Consider the following 24,088-nt stretch of genomic DNA (forward strand, 5'->3'; position numbering starts at 1 on the left):
TCTTCACCATAATTCCTCGCCCGGGAAACATTTTCATCGTGAACGTGATGAGACAGTGGCGATTTTCGAATTGCCAGCAGAGATTTACTACGTCGTGGTCGGTCAGTGGCCCAAAAGAAAGTCACAACCATCGAGTGGTCAACGTTACTTCGTGAGATGCATTGCTAATTGAATTTGAATGCACTGCGTATCCTCGTGCAGAAATACCCACGCACACACATGGCATGTGGACATATAGGACCAGCGTTTTGCTAATATACGGATAATCTGTACCGTGGGTTTGGCCACTCGTTGGCCTGGCGACCATACACGTGACTGGTTGCAGTTCGGTTAGCATGGTTTTTTGGCCACAGACGCGTACAGATTAATTTGTGGAGTGTTCGAAAAAGGCCCTCACCGAAACCAGTGTTGTGCCAAAGTGGTCAGTCAGTACCGGAGCTCGATATGGCCGGTGTGGAAAACAGTGAGTGAAAATCATCCAGTGTCCGGCAACGCAATACCCTAGAATATGTGACAGTGATCCGAACCGTGTCCGTTACACAAGCATCCGGGGGTGCATTTGTCCGGAGCAATCATGAAACTGCTGCTAAAAATCCACAACAAAGAACGCCACTCGCCGACCGTGGCGGCCTCGACGGCGGTTACGCTGTTCCAGCGGAAGCGTAAATATTACCACCGTAGAGTTTCGAACTCATCCTCGTACCCTCTGCCTGCCAACAACTCCGCCCCGGCTAGCTCCCACGCATCCAGCCTGCTCGCATCACCATCATCATCATCATCATCTTCGTCACCCTCGTCGGCGACTGGAGCATCTGCGTCGGCACCTTTATCTCCATCGGGGGCCAATTCCCCAGCGCAGTCGATGCATGCGTACGAAGGGGAATCTTCCCTGACGATCGGAGGAAGTGCATCACCATTTTCCAACTATCGGGAGTCCTCCAGCTGTCCCATCGAGCGACGGCCGCTGCTACGGAATTCCCAATTCCAGTCATCAGGCCGCAGTTTCGCTAGTGTCTCCCGATGTGTGTAAAATTTTATCATTCAAACAATTTGCAACTCACTTTCCGACGGCTATAAATGATCACTCGGGGTTTGTTTTTATTCTGGAGTAATGATCTCACCCCTTGTGCACTGATCTCGCGTAACGTATGCAACGCAACCCTTTAGTATTTCCCCACTGGAAAAGCGTAGCTGGAAGCGTGGTAAAAATACTCCAGCTCAGGGACGTTACTGGAGCAATACCATCAGCATACTGGATTCCGTACCGGCATGTTTACACTAGGGGCTATTTTTGAGCCAAAGCATCTCGCATCAGTCCAACACAACGTACGGTGCTTCTGCATTTCGCATGTTCACAGTGAATGATGCCTGTCTGTGGGACGGTGCGGAGCGAAAGCTGAAACACATGTTCATAATGTATAGTTTGTGTTCATCACCAAATGCATGTTTACTACTCAATGATCGTGTTTTTGCATTTATGCATGACTTTACATTTCGTTTGGTAGTGAACAACGATACCCGCAGAAGCAAAAGTGTCGACATAGTTACATTTTCGTCACTGTAGAGTTTACCTTGCAAAGAGGTTGAATAAGAATAAGCCATTTTATACATGAGTACCACACAGTAGTAATTTGAAAAAATAGTCAAAGCTGCTTGAGAAAACATTAATATGGTTGTTTCGTTTTTGGTGGATTCTGCAAACTAAAACAACAGGAAGTTTATTAATTTATGCAGTTTTTTGCATTGACCTCTTTTTCATTCTTTTTAATACGGTTGAATCGTATGAGCTTGAAAAACACAACAAAATAAGATCAACATACTGTGCTAGAAAAGTGACAACGTTCAAATTATATTGATCACTTTATACTAAGTTAACCCCTTCACAGTTTTGCCTGTTTTGTTTCTATTTTCGTTGTACGACGTATGTGCACCTGCTTAAAAAACACGCCATTACATGTTTGTACATTTTTACTAATTCATGCGATACTAATCGATGAAATTGAACAAAATTTACCACAGTATTGATCCAAATCACAAAAAATCTAAAAAAAACACTGAGACTGTGAAGTGGTTAAACAATGAAAACCATGGAATCAAATTTAAGCACTGAAAACCATGTGTGATGAGTTAAATACGAAACAAACTCTTCATGAATTTGAAACCTCAATTTATATTAAATATCCGTGGATGTAAGTCGACAGTATCGACATTTTGCTGTAAAAAAATCTTGCCAGATTTTACAAAAAATTTTATCTCAGAACTAAAAGCAGCTTATTTGCAGTCGTTTATGAAAACTGACATGAACGTGTCAACGGTTTTTTAAATGTTATTTATGCTTTTTATGTTAGTAGTATAAAACGTGCATTCCACGATAAGATCTGCGGTTCGTATCATTTATATTTGTGCGATCGTTTGATAGGACGAGAAGGCATATTGCGACTGTACTGCTCTTCGCAACGAAAATCGCATCGCAAATCCACGACCGATTCGTTGGACGTTATCCATTCCTGGCAAAGCAAATACCGCTCGTACAATATTTATCTAGCCGCGCCGACAAATGTGTACACTTCAACTTTATACCGACGCCAATCACAATGACATTCTTTGACTGTAAGTTCACTTAATTTTGTTACCTCTTTTCCCGCGCCCACCACCCAACATCTCGCCACTAACCAGCTGGCCGTAACAACCAGAACCGAGGATTGCCATCGAACGAACCGACGACCCTGCGCCAGGAGCGCTACTTTATTTACGGCGCCCTGATCTTCTTCGCAATCGTCGGATTCTCCACCGCGATCTACTTCATCGTCAACCAGGCCCAGAGTGCCGACGGCATGAAGCAACCACGGGACATTCTGTTCGGAGAAAACTACAACCCTCGAACGAGTAAGTGTTTTTCGTTCGACCGTGGGGCACGCGACAGACCGTCGAGTAACTCTGCCAGATTGATCCATTTCCAGTTCCCACGCTCGGCAACAGCCACATGATCATCGACCGGAACAACTGGGGCACGCAAGACGATGTGCAGGCGCCGGTCCGACTGGAGCGTCCAGTGCCGTACGTGCTGGTGACGCATGTTGGCGCAAAGAACAAAAACTGCACCGATATTTACCAGTGCTCCAACAAGATGCGCATTCTACAGGACGCGGCAATCGGCGAACGATACCTGCCGGATATACCGAGTAATTTCTACGTAAGTTTTGAACGGAAACTGTGTGTTCACCCACACTACAAATGATTTGCTTCGCTTATCATAGATCGGTGGCGATGGCAACATCTACGTTGGCCGTGGCTGGGACATTGCCAACTCCTATCACAACCGAACGATATCCATCTGCTTCATGGGAGACTACAACGTTTACGCGCCACTCGAGTCACAGCTCTCCGCCCTACAGCACCTTCTCACGTACGGCGTGGTCAAGGATGTCCTCTCGAAGGACTTTAGGCTCGTTGCTCGCCGACAGGTTGTTACTAGAAGCATGCCGAAAAATGGGCAACTTTTGAAATACGCTTTATTTTGCTCCTTTTTTCCTCGGCAGACCAAAAACACCACCAAGAGTCCAGGAGACCAACTGTACCCCAGGATCGTGCAACTATCACGCTGGAATCCGTGCGGCACGCAATCGTACATGCACTGCGGTGCCGAGCTTGGTTTTCCGAGCCTTTGGGACGACGAAAAGCTATACAACGAGCGTAATGGACGCGTAAACCCTTTAATCTCCCAACGAAAAGAGGAAGAGTAACGCACCTGTAGAAAGGTGCTATAGATCGGTTGCACTTTTGTGCATAAAACTATGCATATATATTTTTTTATAACGAGTTAATGTTAGGGATATCACAGGTCAAGCATTTAGCCATAAGCAAGCGTCTAGTCATAAGAATTTTTGTTTGTAAATACTAGTGAAGAAAATACTGATATTATGGCATTGAGATTAATAAATGAAGCAAGTTACGGTATGACACGTTTATGATATTCCTTTGTGTGTGTATTTTTTTCAATCATATGTTGACAAAAAATAAAGAATTCAAACAAGGTAACTTTATTAAAAATGCATCTTTAAACATTTTGAGGGTGGGTTTTGCTTCAAAAAGGGCTGTTACAAAAATGTTTAACAAATTTATTATGCTTATTATCATTTCAGATGGAAATAACAACCAGAACAACCTGCTGCTACCAAACACTGCAAAGGAGATGCAATACGAACGGTACATCGTGTACGGAGTAATTCTTCTATTCGTAGTGGCAGGATTGCTTGTTGTGTTCTTCTACGTTTACCAAACCTACCAAGCCAACCAAACTGCACGCGCCAATGAGGAGATACTTTTCGGCAACAACTTCATTTCGAAATCGAGTAAGTACGAGCCGTTTGTGTCACCAGATTGGAGTGCACATAGAGTAACGCTTCCCTTCTTGGACCATAGTTCCAAACCTTGGTAACGGGCACATGATAATCGATCGGAGCAACTGGGGAGCCCAGCAGAACATACGGGGACCGTACGATCTGACCCATCCCATTCCGTACGTGCTCATAACGCACGTCGGGGTGCACGCGAAGAACTGCACCAACGTGCACATGTGCTCGATCAAGATGCGAACGCTGCAGGACGCTGCCATCGCTGAGAAAAGTCTGAGGGATATTCCCAGTAATTTTTACGTGAGTGTTAGAAGCAGCATTGTGTGTGTTTTTGTTTGGCATTGAAAAACTGATTGCATTTAATTACAAATTCTTCGTCCCATTAGCTCGGAGGTGATGGAAACGTCTACGTCGGTCGGGGCTGGGACACGGCGAATGCGTACGCCAACAAATCGCTGGCCGTCTGCTTCATGGGCGATTACGGGCGGTACGAACCGAACAAGCTGCAGTTTTCCGCCTTAGACCATCTTCTAACGTACGGCGAAAAGAATGATCTTCTAACGAAGGACTATAAAATCGTCGCCCATCGGCAGGTAAGAGGGAGGCAAAGGGAATGAAAACCAGGCCAAGGGATTAATTTCTAATCGACAAACCAATTGCAGACGCAAACCACGCGCAGCCCTGGAATAATGCTGTACGAAAAGATCACCCAGCTGTCTCGGTGGAATCCATGTGGGTTGCCTGAGAAGGAAAAGTGTGGCCACGAGATTGGCCTACCGGAAATCTGGCGCCAAGAGTACATACTGCAGGCGACTACCGTACCTGGAGCAACGACCACTGAGGTCAGCAGCACAACTAGTGCGAAAAGTGAAACATCAGATTAGTTCACGATGCTCCTCGCTTACTACAAAGGGGCATAAGATAAAGTGCCATCACCGCCACCATCACGTGCAACATTGTATGGCGTTTCCATTCACATCAAACATTTCCGATTTGGGCCTCAAACGAATTTGTTTACTTCCGTCAACTTTTCCACGAAATGGGGCAGTTTTTTTTTTTGGGCACGACCAATCCAAATAACGTGCGCCAACTATGATTGACAGCGGTTTGCCTCGAGGCATACAAACGAGCTAAGCATCGAACATTTCTTATCAGTCCAAACAGATGCATGTCCAACGGACATCCCCTTGTCGTGGTTGAACCGTGTCACGTTTCTATTTGCAGTAGGCCGGTTTGAGTGTGGATGCGACCAGGCAATACCACAACAGTAGTTTCATTCATGTTTTACGTATCATATTTCGTTCGGTTCGCAGGGGGGTTTAGCCGAAAAAATCAACACCAGCTGAATTTGAGCCACGCCATAACCGAATTTCGTATGTCGTATTTCTAATAATCGTTTCGGGTCCGTTAATATTACCCAATCACCAAAGGCGCGTGTGCGTTCGTTATCTCGGCGGAGGTGGCCAAATATCGTTACGGTTATCGCACAATTCTCGCTGTGTACGATTTGCATACAACGATGGGATTCCTTGTGGCCATACCCTTCAACAATTTCAACAAATTTGCCCCATCATCGGTGTGTCTATGTTTTGCACTCGATTACCGCTGTTTTATTTATGTTCCCCGTAACTCTGAAGCCTCCGGTCGTACTATCAACTGTTAGTGCAGTATACGACCTACGACGATATCTTCGCAACCCCTTCGACCGGGGCACGCTGAGGCTGATGTCCATCGATGAAACGGCACGTTAAAACACAACAAACCACCAAGCGGCTCCGGCGCGAGCTATCAGCATTTTCTTCCTTATCAGCCAATGGAAAGTGTACTGATTGAAATTAATTGTAGATTTCAAACGGGGACGTATGTCGAATTAGATAACGTCCGGTACCACCCGCTCTCCTCCTAATGAGGCTATCGACCGTGTCGAGTCCTTTTCCGGTGGAACTGGCCACTGGCAGTCAAGTGGGACAGGTGAACCGAACGGAACTCTGTTCGAGTGGATTGGCGAGGAGGAAAAAAAGGCAACACTCTCCACTCCATGGTTTGGTGGAGCGAATAATTAAAGAAAACGGGACTTAATGCCATAATCTACTCCAAACATTGTCCTTGTTGAAGTGTCGCTGATAACGCGCAAAGGGCACCGTTGAAAACCGATAGTTGTATTTGCTTTCCATCGCTCGGAAACATTACGTCAGTTTTGATATTAATTTTCATTTTCTAATAAAGAATTTTTTGGCTCGATGATTCAAATTTACTTTACAGTTTTCATTGCATGTGCCAGGATAAAGCAACTGTAATCGCGACAAAGAACGGCAAGCGACAATGGAAAATGATGTATACGCTTTCTTTTTCACAATTGCAGCAAATTTCAGTTTTGCACATATTTATCTCCGATAACGTCCACTTCACTCTATCACTATGCCCGGAGCGAGTGTGCATTTGGCCTGCGAGCATATTAGTAAATGCCGGGTAGCGACAAACATATTCTCCTTGAGCACTAATTGACATTATTTCTTTTGTATTTTGCTGATGTTATTAGTTCACGAAAGAATTACTACGTTCCTTGAATCTATAGCCCATGAAAATTTAGCCCAGGTCTTATGTGAGTACAGATCTTTACGATAGGGCCAATAACCGATGTAAAATTACTTGAACTTGAACTTGAAAGCAACCAAAGTGCTGAGCTCATAACTCGAGCCCATATCGAATGAAATTGCAAGTAATGCATGAGGGAGTTCATGTTGAACATCCTTCCCAGTATAACCATAATATTTAATTTAACGAGAAATGCAATTCAAACGGTTCACACAACGGCATTTGTTTCATCCATTGCATACCTTTTAGGTACATCCGCTCACAAATAATGTAGCCACGACAGTGATTTCGGCTGGGGGGATTTGCTTCATTTGGGATATTACCGTAATTTGTATAGTATATATAAGTCTTGTAAATTAAAAAAGGATGTTTAATATTCTCATACTTTTAAATTCGTAAAAAATGCGAAATTAGATAAATAAATTCTGTTGACTAGAAATATAAGAAGGCGGTGTATTGATTTTTAACAGCGTTATAACAATCAATACTATGTAAAAAATTGTGGTATGTTTTTCCATTCAGTATAAAAAAAATTACGACACGTGGTGGCAAAAAATTTCAAAAATTCTCCAAAAACACTCCACTATGTGTAAAAAAAAAGAAATAAATTTAACTAATTTTGAAATGAAACAAACAATCGTTATCACTCACTTAGGTATTTTTGTTTGAATAACGTGAAGCAATGACAATGTGTATTTCAACCAAAATCGCGATCTTCCATTACAGTACCCTTTCCGATCGCGACACCAAATAAGAACGGTACAAGAGATTCGCGCCTTGTTGAACCAACACGATCACGTCTCGCGGGTTCGCGGTATTGGTTGGACGCTTCGCGAGCTCTCGTGGCGATGATAGTAGTTGATAGATCGTGGAAGCATACGCATCGTACGGCGGTCGAGCGCTTTGTGTCGTCATCGTCTGGCACACTATCAAAGCTTCAGTTACAAGACAGACATCCTGGGGAGCTGATGCCCAGCGTTTGGTGCAGTTTGAAACCAAGTGGCATACATTAGTGATTAAAGAAAACGTTACTGTGTGGTAGGAATTTGATTGCCCCGCCTATCGGGAACACTAGTTTACCGAAGTGACAATAGTGTGGGAAAATTGCGGAACAAATAGTGACCCACTGTGATCATAACGATTAGAAGAATTTTGTCGGTTGTTGCGTGATAACAAAAAAAAAACAAAAGAAAGAAACCAATGTAAGTGTCCCACGACCGAGAGCGATCTTGGCTAACAGCTAGATATTAGGGGTGGAATAATTGCAAATTTTTAAATCCCGGAAGGAGCAGCTTAGTTGTGAAAGCGATGTTTACACCACAGCCACGGCACAGAGGACCGTGGGTCCACGTCCTGTGTAAGCGATCTTACAGCGGTAACAAACACACGCTCACGAATATCCGCCAAGACAACAAACAAAAAACGAATTGAATCGCGATCCAGCCACCCCGAGATGTTGTCGCGGACAAATAGCGTGTAGCCGCGACACAAAGCAAGTGAACAAATAGCCTTCGACCACAACCACCACCACGCTCGTTTTGGGGATGGTTTGGATCGTTAGCGGGTCGCGGTTCCATGTCCTATGCCTTCCACAAGAGGATGGGGTAAATGGGAAGGTTTCCTGATTTGTACACATAGCACTTTGTAGCTCGACTTATTGTGTGCGTTGTTGTTTTTTCCACTCACAACATATTGCCAATGACCCGGTAAAGGTTTGAGAAGATATTCTCGCTAATGTTTTTCAAATACGTTAAAACTAGTCAATCGAAAATGAAGCTTCCGGATTTGGAAATGAGTACAATTAAAAAAAAAAAATAGTCGGATTTTCCGATTCAATTAGTAAAAGATGATCACACGCTGCCCTCGTGTACGCTATACATATACGAGGTGTTTGCGTGAGATCAGTGCGATCATGTCGTTGTTGCCCGCATCAAAATCCACTGGGCTGGAACCGGTCTTGTTTGCCAATAAATTAGAGCCATCGTAATGCAAAAGACGCTGTGTATGTCGAAAGTTGTGCGAAATTGTGCCAATTCTAACGATCATAAGATATGTAGACTCCATGGATTCTTGTCCTAGAACTATGTATGATTGCATTTGTCCTACCGAACATTATAAAGGCGAAATTCGTATGCAACCTGATGTGAAAATAGTACACATTACAAAACACACCTGTTCTATTACTACTACACTAAAACTATTACTCCCTTTCCACCTGTTTTGCTCTTCGTAGCGTTACCACAAGCATGACTTTCAGTTTGGATGCCCAATAGTGGTGTGTTTTTTTGAAACATTTGAAATAATATCAGGTCCATGACTGTGAAATTATTCCATGTATGTACCAAAGAATTAACGACTAAGGATTGATTACCCTTGAGAACTACCTGAACAACCTTTTTAAAACACTTTTCTAACACTACTCCAGCATGTCTATAAATTCATGCAAATCCTAGAGGATTTGTGATAACATATAACAGATGTTATTCTGCATAAGGTATTCAGATTCATGGATTAAGAAAATACCGGATTCCTCAACTATTCTATTATATAGGTTCAGAAATGCAATATTCAATGCAACGGTTGCACTCGATTTCATTAAAACTGCGCTAGTTAAAGGTAGCGCAGGCGAAAGGACTGAAATCCTCCATTCACTTTCTTATCAGCGCTCGTCTTGCTCGAGTTGACCTTACTGCAAACACACGAGTTCCATGTTTGACGCAGCAAAAGCAAACCCCAGAAACAGATTCACCATCATTGTACTTGAAGATTCTCAGCGACAAACAAACAAAAAACGCAATGTCGGTAACGGAATAAGTTACGTAATGTCTGTATCCTAATGGAGACGCATTTGTCTTCCGATTCAACTTACAGCTGGCCCGCCCGGTGGCCATGTTCTCTAGCTGGTTCTATGAAATGCACTTAAGTTAGAGTCTGGAGATAACAAGCTCCATAAATAGTACCGCTTGTTCTACATCGGTTTTTTCTTGAATCTCCAAATAATCGATAATAATAATTAGTTTTTTGGGCTGTTGGAAAGCAGTTCAGTCATGCTCGTCGGCGGATACAATGTATGAGTAATGAGTTATTTATGCCGACCGTTCTATCGCCCTTCTCTATCAGCTTGCCAGCGTGGGGAACTTTAAAAATGCCTCAAAGTTCCAGTTACTATTATAGAGAAAGTCGAAGAGTATAAGCCCTTACTTCAAAGAAGATCAAGGACTATCTACAGCTAGAAGTACTAACGGACCAACCCAGTGTCGTACTGTAGGGATAAACATAAAGAACTATGGCAAAGGCAAAGATTCCACCCCCAACGAATGACAGCCAAGCGCCGCCCGAGAGCAATACGACACAGCCTCCAAACGGTGATGAAACGCTCACGGAAGGCGTACAGAATGTGAGCACCGTGACCAGCACCACCGACAGCACCAGAGGTAGTCTGTCCAATATCTCGACACCATCCATCAAACGAGGAGACAACGATGGTGACGACGATTCCAGTGCCTTCGACAGTAGCAGCGATACGGAGTGCGACGATGATTCCATCAAGCGCGCCATCGATCGTATCCCGGGTGCATTAGCACCGGGCGAGGCTTGCGTGGTCCAGAATGGGGCCCTAGTCGTGGGACCCGAAGCGATGAACCCAAGACTGCGGTCGCCTCAGCATGCCCCCTCGGCAGGGACGCCGTCAATCGGTTCAATAGCGCTACAAAACTCCTCCGACATCACGTTCGGTAACAAGACGTACATTAAAGGGCAGGTGGTGATCAAGAATATCTACAAAGATCGAGGGAACGGACTAACGAACGATGGCTACCAGGTGCATGAAAATGATTCAACAGACTCCGCATCCGGCAAAAAAGGTATGCAAAGGTCCGTCGGAAGTGTGGAGAAAGAATCTTTTGTTTTGCTTACGATTGTTCTCGTTTCTCCGCAGTACCTCCCACAGCCGCACCGCCAGAGCCACGGACCTGGCAATCTAGTCTTAAGGGCATCATCAAAGATAAACCATTGCTCAGCTTTATCGTTATGATATCACTCATGATCGTCCTGTGTGCCATAATAGCGGTCATCTCCATCCTAACAGCGTCAGGTAAAGGTAGAATAAGGCCCCCAGTAGGCGATGGAGACGACGATCGTGCCAATGTCCCGCAGGACACGCACATAGGTACAAGCCTTTTTTTTGCATACTATGTATATACCCCCATCGTTGAAGTGCTAAATTTAAGACTTATTAACTACACTCGGGCCCCGTGAATGATTCTCCGCGAATGTCTGCTCGTTTACCAATTCATAGCAATTGTCTTATTGCAGAGGACGATTTGTTCCCCGGACCGAGGCCATTGCGACTGGTAACGAGGCAGGAGTGGGTGGCACAACCGCCACGGGAACCGCTGACAGATCTGAAACTTCCGGTCAGCAATGTAATTATCGCTCACACAGCAACTGAAAGTTGCACCAATCAGGTAGGTTCAATGCGAGATAATAGATAAGATGACTGCATTGCAGAAATTATAATAAAATCATATTTAACTAATGTCATTATACGTTAAGAATGATTCTCAGAATTGCTTGCAAAAATATGGTGATATCCCGATGGTTAACAAAAATAATCCCCTGTGCATCCCGCCGTCTTTTATGCACAGTTCATCTAAAATAATGTTGTTATATAAAGTGTATGTCCAACTAAGCTTGCTTCATTTAAAGCTGTATTGAAACATCATACAATAGTTTATATATTTATTGTACAAAGAAAAGAAATCCAAAAACCCCGTTCGTGCCGTTCTGTTTAATTATTATAAAATGCACCAAGGTAAAGAGGGTTGTTTTATGCAATCGTTAAACTTTTTTAACTATTAAATCATTATTTACTTTAACTTATATGAAGCTGTTTTTGTTCCAATGAAAATTCATTGCAAGATAATATGTTACTATTGTAAAAATTTGGGAATTAAAATACCCATCCTTCGGCTGTCCCGGTGTTTGCCATCGCTTGCAATCATTGTGCTGTCTTTCTCCGGAGATCATTGTCAATGTATGTTAGCCCACCGGCGTTTATCATCGATATCCGCGATAATAAATTAGATTTCTTTATCCTACAACGATCACAGAATATATTTTTACAGCGACCACATGGCTTTCGTTAATGTGCACCGCGATTCATCGGTGTGTTAGTGTGTGGGAAAAGTGACATAATTTCTGTAGAGCTGTATGTTGAAGAGAAGAACCCGCTCATCACTGTACATTGCACGCTCCTTTCACACGCTGTTAGGTGAATATAAGGCGAATTTCAAACATTTTCCAAGAACTTGAACATGGTCATACGTTAACAATTACACTACAAAAAGAACATAAAATAAACAAACGCACTCAGGTCAAAACTTCCACATCAAAAGCACACGCTGTTTTTACTCTCTTCCTTCCAAATCTTCAACAAACGCCGATCTCTTCAGGAAGCATGCGAAGCACGTGTTAGATCGATGCAAAATTATCACATGAGCACCCTCAAGTACAGTGACATTGGCTACAACTTCGTTATCGGTGGCGACGGTGCTGTGTATGAGGGTCGAGGATGGCTCAAAGTCGGCGCCCATACGAGAGGTATGTATGCGACGAATACGATCGAGTACGATCGTGCCAAGATCATTTTCTAGGCAACATTAAATAAGCACAGCATGCTGATACCATGTACTACTACTGGATTCACAGACTACAATGGCATCAGCTATGGAATAGCATTCGTTGGCAACTTCGAAACAGACCAGCCAACGGATTCCCAGATGGAGCAGTTAGATGCACTGTTGCACAATTGCACGGAGCGCACAACACTGGCCAGCAATTATAAGCTGTACGGGGCGAGCCAGCTAAAACAGACGATCAGTCCGGGAAAGTTTTTGATGGAAAAGCTGAAATTGCACCCACATTTCAGTGTGGATAAGCCCATACGAGGTTAGAATGTGAGGGGCGGTTTTCGTTCGATCGATCAAGAATGAAAGGATTCAGCAGCAAAACCATGCTTCAATCTAGGCAAGGTGATAAGTTGAACAGTGCCAAAATATGCACAAAACAAAGGAAACTTATCTTGTAAGAGTTGAAGATTGTTTGGAAATTTATGATGAGTGTATCATTAAAATAATTAAGTTTTACCATTTGAGGTACATCTTATTGATTGGAATCTGTAAAATAAAACAGGGAAAGTAGAATCAACCTTATTTTACCTTAGCTACTGACTTATTGGCCCTAGAATCGTAACTTCAGATTGTCGTTTCCAAACAATCTGATAACCCAAAATGTCCGTAACGTAGGAATGAAGAGTAAGTGTCTCGTGAATGAGATAAAACATCGAAAATTAGATTGATAAGTGTACATTATAGGCAAGTTCGAAGTGTATCGATTATGTCGTAAAAGCCCCGTTTTTGTGTATAAGAAAACAAGAGATATTTATCAATAGTTGAAAAATGCAACTTTTAGCAATAAACTATCGTACAAAACGTAATCACTGACGACAACTGCAATCCGAAATTTTGTTGATCAAGTACAACTAGGCTCCCATTTTGAGCGAAATAAAAACTACAACATATTTTAAATGCACTTTTGCTTACCTTTTTTAGGGTGCCTGTATATTCCGCGTGCGCTTCATACAGCTATTCCACATGGACAGCATAAACTACGATGATATTTCGTATAATTTCCTTATCGGTGGAGACAACAGGATCTACGAGGGACGCGGATGGAAAAAAATCGGTGCCCACACGAGGGGTACACGTTGCTATGCGGTCTAGAAATGAGCCTGTATTTTAATAATCAAATCTCGCACTTTCAGGACACAACAACAACTGTGAAGGTATAGCCTTTGTGGGGGAATACAACTTCACCGATCAACCGACGGAAGAGCAGATGGACCTGTTGAACCAGCTTCTGGAGTATGGTGTGAGCAAAGGCTACATAACGGAGAACTATAAAATTTATGCTTCCGAACATTTTGACGATGCTTCGCCGACTGGCAAGAGCTTAATAGAAGCGTTGCAGAAGCTGCCGCAGTTTGTTAATATTACGAACGAAACTCACCCAGCCTATACGAAAGTGCAGCTATATTAGGTTAGTGTGTCCTCGATGATTCGAAGTAATGGAAGCATCGCAAACAATGATCGGCATGTGCACTGAAAACGGAAGGAAATATAATGTGAACATAATTGTGTGTCGTGTATTATTGTTGCTACTAACTAATCTATAAAAAATCAAGACTGTACGTAAATAATTCAGATGTTTTTTCTACTTTTTTCGCAGGCTCAATGTGTGTTCCATGTACAAGCAATCCAATTATTTCATAACAGGCCGGATTCCAGAAATTTTTCCGATATTGGCTACCAATTTCTTGTCGGCGGCGATGGGAATGCTTACGAGGGTAGAGGATGGAAAAAGCAGGGAGCACATACGAAAGGTAGGACAAAATCTGCTGCCGTGTGTCTCTACGACGGACGATAATCTTCCAAACTTCCCTACCGGTGTTCTCTTCTCGCAGGATTCAATGTGGACAGCATCTGCATTGCTTTTATTGGAACATTCATTAAGGTGGTACCCCCGGCCGCCCAGCTGAGCGCAGCGAGACAACTGATTCAGATGGGTCTGGAACATAATTACATTGCAGCCAACTACAGCCTATACGGGCATCGGCAGCTCGCCCCCTTCGAGAGTCCCGGTAAAGCGCTGTTCGATATCATCAAAACTTGGCCACATTGGTCGAACAAACTGACTAGCGCAAGCTGGAAGAACCCTGATCCCAATGATCCATCCACGACAGAAGCGACACATAGCACCAGCTGGAAGGACCCTGATTCCATTGATGCATCCTCGACGGAAGCGACCCATCGTGAATCCGAAGATACGACCTCAATGTAGACTGTGATGAAAAAATTAATCGAATAAACACTTTTTGATTTTGTTTAGGTTATCATTGTGTTTCAGTGTAGTTTAAAACTGATCAATTTATTGTTTTGCGTATAAACCGTTAGTTAAAGTCCCTTTATCTATTACAAGATGAAACAAAAATTCTCTTCGTTTTTCACACTTGGCTTATTTTCTTTGATGTTTTGATGCTCAATGCACAATAATTGGTGAGCTTATACGAACCGAAAATAAAAAAGAAGCCACCATCGCGGCAGCATATTTAGGCGAAAGCAAGTCAACACACACATTCGTCAGTCTCCGCTGTAAGCATCCTAATGGCCGTACTTCTGGAACTCCCATTCCCTGTTGTCGAGAGGGCATACTTGCCGGGTCTTGAGCCAGCGCGAGATGCAGTGGAAGTGGAAGGCATGATTACAGACCCCCCAAGCGACCGTGCACTCTTCGCTGGTGGCAGAGGCCTGATTTGCCTGGCATTCGATGCACAGGTCCATGATGTGGTTGCGGCAGATCGCACAATTGTCCACTACGATGACCCAAGCCCATAGGGCCACCGCGTTCCACTTCTTGACCTCGAAGCGCTTCCGCTCGCCGCGACTACTGCTGGATGTCGGTGCTTCGAACTCTTCCTCGTCAATATCCATGTTGTCGGTATCTTAAATCACACGGAAAGCAATCGTACGAAAGTTAGCGCTTGCAAAATGGCACTTTAAAATGGATGATCCTAATTTAACTTCGCGAAACAAAGAACGTTCAAGGAAAGGATACAGCGCTCTTACCTCAGCAATCAATGTACAATGAAATGACAGTCACTGCTGCCAGTGTGACAAGCTTCCGCGTGTTGCTGTTTCGCTCTCTTCTTTTCTCGCTCACTGCCTTTTGACAGTTCAGATGCGTTGTTTTCCGAGACGAAAGCAAAACATTGAATCACCAAAATTTTACAGAATCACCACACTTGGCTTCCTGCATTCACGATGGCTGTTAACATGTACGGGTATGTAAAGCGATACGAAAATCTTTCGAGACGTATTCGCCAAACAAAGGAATGTTTGCATTTCATTGTTATCCTCCACAGTGCGATGCAAAATCATCCACCGCCGAATCCAAATCCCACTGACCTGATGGCTATCAAAGATATTTATCCCGGATTGAAGAACATCAACGTAATCTTTATAATTTTGGAGATCGGCCCCGTGACTCTCACGAAGGAAAACCGCGAGGTGCGCACGTTTAAGGTGGCGGACCAAAGCGCGGCCATAAATGTGTCCATTTGGGACGAACCGGGGAAACAGCTGGTGCCGGGAGACATCGTACGGCTAACGAAAGGTTATGCCTCTATCTGGCGCCAGTGTCTGACGCTGTACTCGGGCAAAAATGGCGAAATTGTTCGGCTGGGTGATTTTTGCTACACCTTCAATGAAATGGTCAATATGAGCGAACCAAACCCTAACTTGAGCGCCCCTTTACCGCAACCGATTCTCAACAACGGCGGTGGTCCGAACAGTGGCAATAACAATAATAATGGCACAGGGAAACCCTTAAGTGCTTCCAAACCGGTAGCGAACAGTAGTCCTCTGCATCCGGGTGGTGGTGGAGGAGGAGGAGGAGCTTCATCGACGAAGCCACACACGGCGACGACGCGATATTCGGTGGCCGCTGCCGCTGCAGCTGCCGCAGCATCTCCGCCAAGCACAATGAAACCATCTCCAAAAAATGCCCCACGTACGGGGCGCAATAGTCAAGCAAAAAGCTCAGCCGTAAAGAGTGATCGGAGATAACAGTTAGCCGATGCGCTTTGTGCACCACTTATCGCTAATGATAGTTTTAGTCCACATTCTAATGGAGAATATTGAACAGAAACCAGAATCACAGCTTACCGACGTCCCGCTCGCGCAGCGAATCAGTGTATTCTCCTCTCCCAGCAAACGATGGTGATCATTCCTGTGTAGCCAATTCTAAGCTAAACAATTTCGATCCGTCGTTTGTATCATCGATTAAAATAAATGAAAATTAGTTTTATCTCACCGCCATGAAGGTTATTTCTGAGACGTACTGTAATTCTGTCGTTTTATATTCAAAACATAAACAGTGGTTGAAACAAGCCCTGGTGTTTCTGTCTTCCATCATTTGTGAAGTGACATTTGAAAGAACAACATCCTATTTCAACACCAGACGAATAGCAGATTTGCCGCATATCACTTGGCTAATGTAAGTTATTGAGTCCCTTTAATTAACTTTCCTCCAGGCTAAACCGTCTCGCTAAAGTGAGTCTTTAAATTGCACTCATTTTCTTTTTTCAATATCATGTAATCGGGTTGTAAAGTCGCAATTTGGGGAGCAAAACAATGTCACTTCTGTCACCATATGACAAATGTAAATTAAGCCGGCGCAGAGCTCTGAGCCGACATTACTGGTTTTTTATTTAATTTTCCTGCTTTGCCACCAGTTTGTTGGCCCTAACGCCTACTGAAAATAAACTTTCCAGGCATTTTTGACCTCCTATTATGGTTCAAGCTTGCTGTGATTAAATATTTTCAATTTTTTGCCGCGAATTTACAAGGCATCTCCTTTTCACAAAGCATACACATACACACAGTTATGCTGGGGATGTTGACGTATGATTTGGTTCGCGGAAGGTTTCCTCGCCAGTTCAGTTGCAAGTTGGTATTGAGTTCGAGTAGATTAAATAACTTACCGCGAGATTGTGTCATCGGCGTAGGGGCACAATGCGTTTTTCTCCGCCCGGTGTAACGAGAAACATATAAACCTATCAGTAAAATTGCCTTAGAAGTACATTTAAAACGTGTGAACGTGCTGTAAACATAGTGCCATCTCCGGAAGGAAGTTATTCTCAGTGCTGATACGATACGGGCAATTCCAAGAATGGTATTAATTGTGCTCGCCTTCTTCCTTTAATCCGGAGTCCCTCGGTGAAGGTCAAGGCTCTGTTAGTATCATCCACACCCGCGGTATGTGCTAGTGCAAGTGTTATGTGGCGCGTACGGACCGAAGAAGGGAACCAGCAACAGCGACATAAGAATGCTGGATCGATGCGGATGCAATGAAAATGTTAGTAGCACGGCACTGAATACGGGGCCGACAGCAGAAGCAATCAACGGCCAACATCGTCATTTAAGAAATTCGCAAAACTTCGAACCTGCTGTCCAAAAGCGAGGTTACTGCGATTCGCGTCATACACCGCGAAGGCTGTACAAGAATCTCACTACCATTCGGTAGGAAAACGACGGCATAGCCGTCTATGATCCAGCATAACGTCGGCTAGCGCTTTATCGCATCTCAATGATAGCTTATCTCTCCAAAATGCGCTCGGCCGCGTCAGAGATGACCGGAAGCGACACAACTCAGTTTCTGAAACTATCCAGCGCCGTTTTTTACGGCCTTTCGTCGTTCCTGATTACGGTGGTCAACAAGACCGTTCTCACCAGCTACCGGTTTCCATCGTTTCTGGTGCTCAGCCTTGGCCAGCTGACCGCCAGTATCGTGGTGCTGTTCGTCGCCAAGCGGCTTGGATTGGTCAAATTTCCCGATTTCAGCCGTGACATCGCACGGCGGATATTCCCGCTGCCACTAATCTACCTGGGCAACATGATGTTCGGACTGGGCGGAACGCAAGCGCTCAGCTTACCGATGTTTGCCGCCCTGCGAAGATTTTCCATCCTGCTGACGATGCTCCTGGAGCTGCTGGTGCTCGGGATCCGGCCGACGCTCGCCGTCAAGGTGAGCGTGTTCGCCATGGTCGGCGGGGCGTTGATGGCCGCCCTAGACGATCTTTCCTTCAATCTGCAGGGCTACATGTACGTGATGATCACGAACACGCTCACGGCGGCCAACGGAGTGTACATGAAGAAAAAGCTCGATACGGCCGACATGGGGAAGTACGGGCTGATGTACTACAACTCGCTCTTCATGATTCTGCCGGCGTTCGTCGGTACGTGGCTCGCCGGGGACATTGACCGTGCATGGCAATACGCAGGCTGGGATGATCCTTTCTTTGCCGCCCAGTTCCTGCTCTCCTGCGTAATGGGCTTCATACTATCATACAGCATCATTCTCTGCACTCAACATAATTCCGCCCTCACCACGACCATCGTCGGCTGCCTGAAGAACATCAGCGTGACCTACATCGGCATGTTCATCGGTGGGGACTACGTGTTCTCGTGGCTGAACGCGATCGGGATCAACATCAGTGTCACTGGAAGCTTGCTGTACACCTACGTTACCTTCCGGAAGAAACCGAGCAGTTCCGGAGGAGCCGGTGGAGATGCTAATGCGTCCGATAAGAAGCTACTGCTGCCATCGGGTGGACGAATTGATAACGTGTGAAATAGATTTCTACCATGGACCGTATCAGACAACTGCATGCACCATAACGAACAAAACCAAAGGGACAAATGGAGAACATAGATCAACAAATAGGATTCAAATGACTGCCTGAGTGAAAAGAGCGATATTTATTAGTAAAAATATGGGGCGCTCTGCTTCGGAACATGGGCACGTTGTGCCCGTTCTGGTGGTTTAATATGATGCATCCTCGCAACGGCCAGTGAATCGGTGCATTAGTAGTGATAATTTAAAAATATTCTCGGGATCGCGTAACAGACAACGGAGAACATTCTTACAGGAGTTGTAGTACTGTAGTAAGCATTTTGCCAGAAGATTCCCGAAAATTGATATTAATCAGTAAATCGGAATACACAAACGCCCGTTAATTCAACTGTTTTAGTTCTGTGTGTATTTTAAGTTGGAGTGTACGTACGAAGTATGAATTTTAGTAAAACGAAAAAAAAGGTTTAGTGTTAATACAAACAACTGATGGCTATTGTGTACAAAAATAAGAAATTGGTTTGTATTGGATCTTCCGGAAAGAATGTGTCCCTAATGCATTTGACGATTTGTTGGTAATACGATGGTTTAATTATTCCACCTGCGACAAAGAAAAGGCATTCGCCGAGGTCATTGCTAAATTAAATCCAAAATCGTTCCGTTTTCTTAATGTTCCCCACCAATAGCAAATACCTCTGGCAAGTCTTTTTATGTCACGGCCAAACGATTTTCAAAAATACATTTTATACTGCCATTTATAGTGGAAGGCGTGCTCGTGGCTGGAGCAGCTGATTTAAAATTTACATAAATTCACCGTTACTAACAGGTTATTCAAACGTCTACCATGTAAAGTTGGTGCGTGTATCTTGCGAATTCTATCGATAGGCGTGAATTGATGATTATGTGTTTATGGGCTCTATTTTAAAAGTTACCAAAAATATTTTTTTATGTGGATTTTTTATTTTATTTTTTTTAAATCGTTCGATCTACACTTCTTAAAGCTTAATTTGTAGATCTTCGTTTTTGTTTGCCTCTTGAACGATCTTGTTTGTCTGTCTAGAAAACCTGTTTGTCTGTACTGTATGAGCCGGTAATACTCCAAACTCCATTCTGATGCCACACAAATAACCTTGAACTCCAAATGACGAATACTTCAACGTTTCTGGGCATACGATGCCTGAAGTACAGGTTGGTGCTTATTTTAGCTCTCATACCGGGATATCAACAGTTGTTAAGCATAATCGTTCACTGGAACCATAATAAATTAAATTGGCTATAAAGGAACAAATGTGACTTTGCCTAACGGGCTAATTAAATTAGTTTTATAATTTTAATGAGACCAAAAATAGAACTTTAGCTTTGTTGGGCAAATACTGCGGTATCTTCATTATGTATGTGTTTTTCTCACCAGCATAATATCTAGCTGTAGCCGGATGGATCAAGGTCGCCATTGGTTATTTCAAATACCGTCACCACTGCGAGGACCGGAAACTTCTATTACCCGAACTCGGAGTTGGCCATGACTTCCACACTGATGATCTTCTAGCTTATTGATGACACGGTTGCATCAGAGAAAAATACTTCTCTATCAAACTGAACAGACCAAAAATGCTTTAAAAGGTCGCATTAGTACGTTCATTCTATGAAGTTCCTCTTGATTCCCAATGGGCTTCACTGGGTTAATGGTTCAGGGTCATTTGCTAACACGATTTATGCCAAATAGAATGATGTAATAACGACAAAACTATGACCAAAGCAATTTTGCCCGAGTTTGTTTTTAAAATCATAATTACTACGATTACTGGTAGTTTATGAACCAAACAGGTTTAAAAAAGCAACCCTTGGCCCATTTACGACTCACACTTGTTAGATCAATTTCAGTGGAAAATATAATTAAACTGCTATCGACTATGAACATCATTACTGCCGTCTAATGGAGCACGCGATTGCTGCTTGTTTTAAGGCTGCATGAAGTAATGTAATGGGGTGAATAACGCGATATTATATAACGTACAATTTTTGCATATTACAGATCACTCAAGCGCTATTCACTTTGGAGATTTTATTTCCTACATCATGCTACTAAGACGAGGTTGGCCCTTGGTTGGCAAAGGTCCCACATGCCTACATCGACGTGTGTCATCGTCCACCATAGCAAAGCTTTCAATAACGATTCCTACGGACGATCAACAGTCAACAACTGATCGACAGCAGATGGATGAATTTACGAAGGAATTCTTACGGAACCAAATAAAAGTCAGTGACGTTCAACGGATTATTTTAAGTGCAGGCAGCTCACTTGCCGCTCTGGTTGATCCACGAAGGTGCTATACCAGCAGCTAATGTTAATTACGATTTGGTTTACAACTTGCATGATTTCTTTTCTTCTCAGGCATGATATGATCGCATGCCTCGGAGAGACTACTGGAAGGGAGGCACTGGAAAATATGCAGTATCTAATGCAAAATAGCGAAGAAGGACAGCAAATCTTAAGAGAGAAACCACGGATCAATACACGTACCGTCGACATGGAGGGGCTAAAACAACTACCCCCCAATACATTCGGTTACAATTACGTCAAGTTCATGGAGGATAATGTATTCATTTGTTTGTGTGAATTTCTTCAATTGGCAAAATTAATCGCGAAATTGATCTCTTCCAGAACATAACTCCAGACTCACGCATGGAAGTACGATTTTTAGAGGATCCGGAACTCGCCTACATCATGACACGCTATCGGGAAACACATGATATGGTCCATGCTGTCCTGGATATGCCCACGCACATGCTGGGTGAAGTCACAGTCAAATGGGTCGAAGCACTGAATACCGGTCTGCCAATGTGCTACGGTGGGGCCATTTTCGGTGCATTCCGTCTTCGTCCCAAGTAAGGATTTCTTGCCAACGGTATTTTCAGACACAAAAGTTATTCCATGTTACTTTCAGACAAAGAAAAAATTATCTCCGGCACTACTTACCTTGGGCTCTGCGGTCCGGGAATCGTATTAAACCTTTGATGACGGTCTACTGGGAGAAGCGATGGGAGCAAGATGTGGACGAATTAAGGAAGGAATTAAACATTGAGCCGTTAAATGTAAAGTCATTGTAGTGCCTACTACACTATATCCCATCTCTTTCACATATTTAATACAATATACAATCTCTAAGTAGAATCATAGTTAGACTTAACTTTCTATTTACCACTTTTTACTTACACTAGTTTGTTTCTACACAGTTATACAACTCAACAGAAACCTTCATATGTACACATCTCAAAACTTCAGCTCGTATTTGTTTGGCTTTAGTTCCTTCGTCTTTTTCGGTAATTCATCTTCGAAAGAGTCCTTCGATCCCCGGCCCAGGAGAAGCTCTAACAAATGGCGGTTGTACATCTCCGGAAGGGTGATATTGAGATCGATAGCGTTCTGCATGATTTCCGAACAACCCCTTAGATTTTTGCGCCAATCTGTATATTACGTCCAAAAAAAGTTCACAGTAAGTTCAAATAATAAAATCAAAAAACGATTCAAGACTTACATTGGTATTCAAATAATCTGATTAACAACGACTTGCACTCTGCCTTCATGTTGTGTTTGAGGAACATTTCTATCAGTTGGTAGACCTTTTCCACATCGTTGTCGTACAGCATTTTGTAAGACAGATGTCCCAATCTAAAAGTATTTCAAATATAGCCAAATGTTTTTGTGGGTTGTTTGCATAATCAAATATTACCTTTTGCTAATAGCTTTCCTTAACGGTTCATGACGATCGAATATCGTTTTTGCCGCCTGTTGATCGCTGTGCCAGCTGCTATGGAAGCTTTTCTCCCAAACATAGCAGATGGGAAACTCATGCTTCACTTCCGTAATGCAATACTCGCACAATCCCATCACGGCCAACAAAACGGCTTCACTCTTTTTTCCTATGGTTTCGTCGATCATCTCCCGCAGCATATGATCAACGGCGATCAACTGATCCTCATCGCTAACGGCAATGATTTCACGAAAGGATTCTAGTGATTTAAATGTGTTGCCAAATTTCCACTGACACAGCGCCCGATAGTGGTCGAATCTACAATCTTTTCCATCCTTTATCTGCAGCTTCACGCAAAGATCAATCAATTGTTCCAGCGTTTCCTTGTCCCTCTCATCCGATAGATACTTAAAAACTGTATGAAGTACTGGTAGAGATGGGATTTTACTAAACTGCAACATTTGATTTATAAGAAGACTAACATCCTCTTTGTTTTGCTCCTTCAGGGCAGTCGCTACAAGCTGATCTAGCTGAGCCACATCCAGTTTGCTTATGTTTACGACCAGAGGATTTTGGGTCAGTTCGGTGTACAGTTCGGTCAACCGGAATGGCACACGCTTTATCGTTTCTTCCTTGATTGGGGCACTTGTCGAAGAGGGAACCACACGCGGTTGTCCGTTTCGATGGCGACTATTTAGTACCTTCCACTTGAGTGATTTATTTTCCACCAGCTCGCTGATGAAAGAATCGATCGCGTTAATATTGGTACTTTTCCGTTGGTTTCCTATTAGCCACGTTAGTATCCACACGTTGGGTATCTGCTGCTGGCGAAATAGGGCCACATGGCGGGAGGTCGTTAGCAGCGAAGCCATTGGACGGGGGAATTTGGAAATTATACTTGAAATTGAACTACGGTCCCATTATTACGCAGAATACCGTAAACTTGTTTACTTCTATTTCGTCGAAATGTGCAATCAGCTGACAATGACTTTTGGTGATCGACAAGTTGAAAGAGTCGATATAAAAAACCATATTTCATCGATCAATGCCAAGGTTAATTGAACGCTACCGATTTTGTATTCGTTTGTATCTGCGAAATTTTTACTGATAGTAGCGATAACATGGTAAAAGATTAAC

At 43.5% G+C, this 24,088-nt stretch overlaps 8 protein-coding genes across 8 annotated transcripts; 6 read left to right on the forward strand and 2 right to left on the reverse strand.

Annotated features, from left to right (window-relative positions):
- The first annotated feature begins 574 nt into the window (after positions 1-574).
- Positions 575-3,743, forward strand: LOC131281034 (peptidoglycan-recognition protein LA-like). The gene is made up of 5 exons (XM_058310285.1): positions 575-1,022; positions 2,677-2,886; positions 2,961-3,193; positions 3,258-3,464; positions 3,540-3,743. Exons 1-5 carry the CDS (start codon positions 575-577, stop codon positions 3,741-3,743), a joined length of 1,302 nt encoding a protein of 433 aa, XP_058166268.1.
- A 362-nt stretch (positions 3,744-4,105) lies between these two features.
- LOC131294136 (peptidoglycan-recognition protein LA-like) lies at positions 4,106-5,239 on the forward strand. Its single transcript, XM_058322180.1, has 4 exons — positions 4,106-4,352; positions 4,423-4,655; positions 4,742-4,948; positions 5,018-5,239. Exons 1-4 carry the CDS (start codon positions 4,106-4,108, stop codon positions 5,237-5,239), a joined length of 909 nt encoding a protein of 302 aa, XP_058178163.1.
- Positions 5,240-7,818: 2,579 nt separating this feature from the next.
- On the forward strand, positions 7,819-14,849 carry LOC131294137 (peptidoglycan-recognition protein LC-like). Its single transcript, XM_058322182.1, has 8 exons — positions 7,819-8,152; positions 9,991-10,813; positions 10,888-11,118; positions 11,265-11,416; positions 13,562-13,709; positions 13,774-14,045; positions 14,238-14,391; positions 14,473-14,849. Exons 2-8 carry the CDS (start codon positions 10,237-10,239, stop codon positions 14,847-14,849), a joined length of 1,911 nt encoding a protein of 636 aa, XP_058178165.1. The 5' UTR covers positions 7,819-8,152; positions 9,991-10,236.
- A 320-nt stretch (positions 14,850-15,169) lies between these two features.
- On the reverse strand, positions 15,170-15,620 carry LOC131292210 (RING-box protein 1A). The gene has a single exon (XM_058320790.1). The coding sequence runs from the start codon at positions 15,497-15,499 to the stop codon at positions 15,170-15,172; it is 330 nt and encodes a 109-aa protein (XP_058176773.1). The 5' UTR covers positions 15,500-15,620.
- Positions 15,621-15,829: 209 nt separating this feature from the next.
- Positions 15,830-16,913, forward strand: LOC131294952 (SOSS complex subunit B homolog). The gene is made up of 2 exons (XM_058323007.1): positions 15,830-15,849; positions 15,931-16,913. The coding sequence occupies exons 1-2, from the start codon at positions 15,830-15,832 to the stop codon at positions 16,631-16,633; spliced, it is 723 nt and encodes a 240-aa protein (XP_058178990.1). The 3' UTR covers positions 16,634-16,913.
- Positions 16,914-17,481: 568 nt separating this feature from the next.
- Positions 17,482-19,696, forward strand: LOC131285684 (UDP-sugar transporter UST74c). Its single transcript, XM_058314543.1, has one exon. The coding sequence runs from the start codon at positions 18,156-18,158 to the stop codon at positions 19,197-19,199; it is 1,044 nt and encodes a 347-aa protein (XP_058170526.1). The 5' UTR covers positions 17,482-18,155; the 3' UTR covers positions 19,200-19,696.
- Positions 19,697-21,244: 1,548 nt separating this feature from the next.
- On the forward strand, positions 21,245-22,669 carry LOC131282740 (ubiquinone biosynthesis protein COQ4 homolog, mitochondrial). Its single transcript, XM_058312279.1, has 4 exons — positions 21,245-21,523; positions 21,592-21,796; positions 21,862-22,085; positions 22,145-22,669. Exons 1-4 carry the CDS (start codon positions 21,276-21,278, stop codon positions 22,305-22,307), a joined length of 840 nt encoding a protein of 279 aa, XP_058168262.1. The 5' UTR covers positions 21,245-21,275; the 3' UTR covers positions 22,308-22,669.
- LOC131282729 (uncharacterized) lies at positions 22,315-23,891 on the reverse strand. Its single transcript, XM_058312267.1, has 3 exons — positions 22,931-23,891; positions 22,736-22,869; positions 22,315-22,664 (listed from the first exon to the last, which is right to left on the reverse strand). Exons 1-3 carry the CDS (start codon positions 23,821-23,823, stop codon positions 22,471-22,473), a joined length of 1,221 nt encoding a protein of 406 aa, XP_058168250.1. The 5' UTR covers positions 23,824-23,891; the 3' UTR covers positions 22,315-22,470.
- Between the last annotated feature and the right edge of the window lie 197 nt (positions 23,892-24,088).

This window comes from Anopheles ziemanni, chromosome 2 (genome assembly GCF_943734765.1).
Source record: "Anopheles ziemanni chromosome 2, idAnoZiCoDA_A2_x.2, whole genome shotgun sequence".
Taxonomy (NCBI): domain Eukaryota; kingdom Metazoa; phylum Arthropoda; class Insecta; order Diptera; family Culicidae; genus Anopheles; species Anopheles ziemanni.

Excerpts from the sequence above, each read along its gene's own strand:
- LOC131281034 (XM_058310285.1), top strand. The coding sequence starts at position 575 with ATGAAACTGCTGCTAAAAATCCACAACAAAGAACGCCACTCGCCGACC. Across the intron at positions 1,023-2,676 it reads TTTCGCTAGTGTCTCCCGAT|CTGGCCGTAACAACCAGAAC; the intron begins GTGTGTAAAATT and ends GCCACTAACCAG. Across the intron at positions 3,465-3,539 it reads GGCTCGTTGCTCGCCGACAG|ACCAAAAACACCACCAAGAG; the intron begins GTTGTTACTAGA and ends TTTCCTCGGCAG.
- LOC131294136 (XM_058322180.1), top strand. The coding sequence starts at position 4,106 with ATGTTTAACAAATTTATTATGCTTATTATCATTTCAGATGGAAATAAC. Across the intron at positions 4,656-4,741 it reads ATATTCCCAGTAATTTTTAC|CTCGGAGGTGATGGAAACGT; the intron begins GTGAGTGTTAGA and ends TCGTCCCATTAG. Across the intron at positions 4,949-5,017 it reads AAATCGTCGCCCATCGGCAG|ACGCAAACCACGCGCAGCCC; the intron begins GTAAGAGGGAGG and ends AACCAATTGCAG.
- LOC131294137 (XM_058322182.1), top strand. The coding sequence starts at position 10,237 with ATGGCAAAGGCAAAGATTCCACCCCCAACGAATGACAGCCAAGCGCCG. Across the intron at positions 13,710-13,773 it reads AATCGGTGCCCACACGAGGG|GACACAACAACAACTGTGAA; the intron begins GTACACGTTGCT and ends TCGCACTTTCAG. Across the intron at positions 14,046-14,237 it reads ATACGAAAGTGCAGCTATAT|GCTCAATGTGTGTTCCATGT; the intron begins TAGGTTAGTGTG and ends CTTTTTTCGCAG.
- LOC131292210 (XM_058320790.1), bottom strand. The coding sequence starts at position 15,499 with ATGGATATTGACGAGGAAGAGTTCGAAGCACCGACATCCAGCAGTAGT.
- LOC131294952 (XM_058323007.1), top strand. The coding sequence starts at position 15,830 with ATGGCTGTTAACATGTACGG. Across the intron at positions 15,850-15,930 it reads ATGGCTGTTAACATGTACGG|TGCGATGCAAAATCATCCAC; the intron begins GTATGTAAAGCG and ends TATCCTCCACAG.
- LOC131285684 (XM_058314543.1), top strand. The coding sequence starts at position 18,156 with ATGATAGCTTATCTCTCCAAAATGCGCTCGGCCGCGTCAGAGATGACC.
- LOC131282740 (XM_058312279.1), top strand. The coding sequence starts at position 21,276 with ATGCTACTAAGACGAGGTTGGCCCTTGGTTGGCAAAGGTCCCACATGC. Across the intron at positions 21,524-21,591 it reads GCTCTGGTTGATCCACGAAG|GCATGATATGATCGCATGCC; the intron begins GTGCTATACCAG and ends TTTTCTTCTCAG. Across the intron at positions 21,797-21,861 it reads TCAAGTTCATGGAGGATAAT|AACATAACTCCAGACTCACG; the intron begins GTATTCATTTGT and ends GATCTCTTCCAG.
- LOC131282729 (XM_058312267.1), bottom strand. The coding sequence starts at position 23,823 with ATGGCTTCGCTGCTAACGACCTCCCGCCATGTGGCCCTATTTCGCCAG. Across the intron at positions 22,870-22,930 it reads AGGAAAGCTATTAGCAAAAG|ATTGGGACATCTGTCTTACA; the intron begins GTAATATTTGAT and ends AAATACTTTTAG. Across the intron at positions 22,665-22,735 it reads CAGATTATTTGAATACCAAT|ATTGGCGCAAAAATCTAAGG; the intron begins GTAAGTCTTGAA and ends CGTAATATACAG.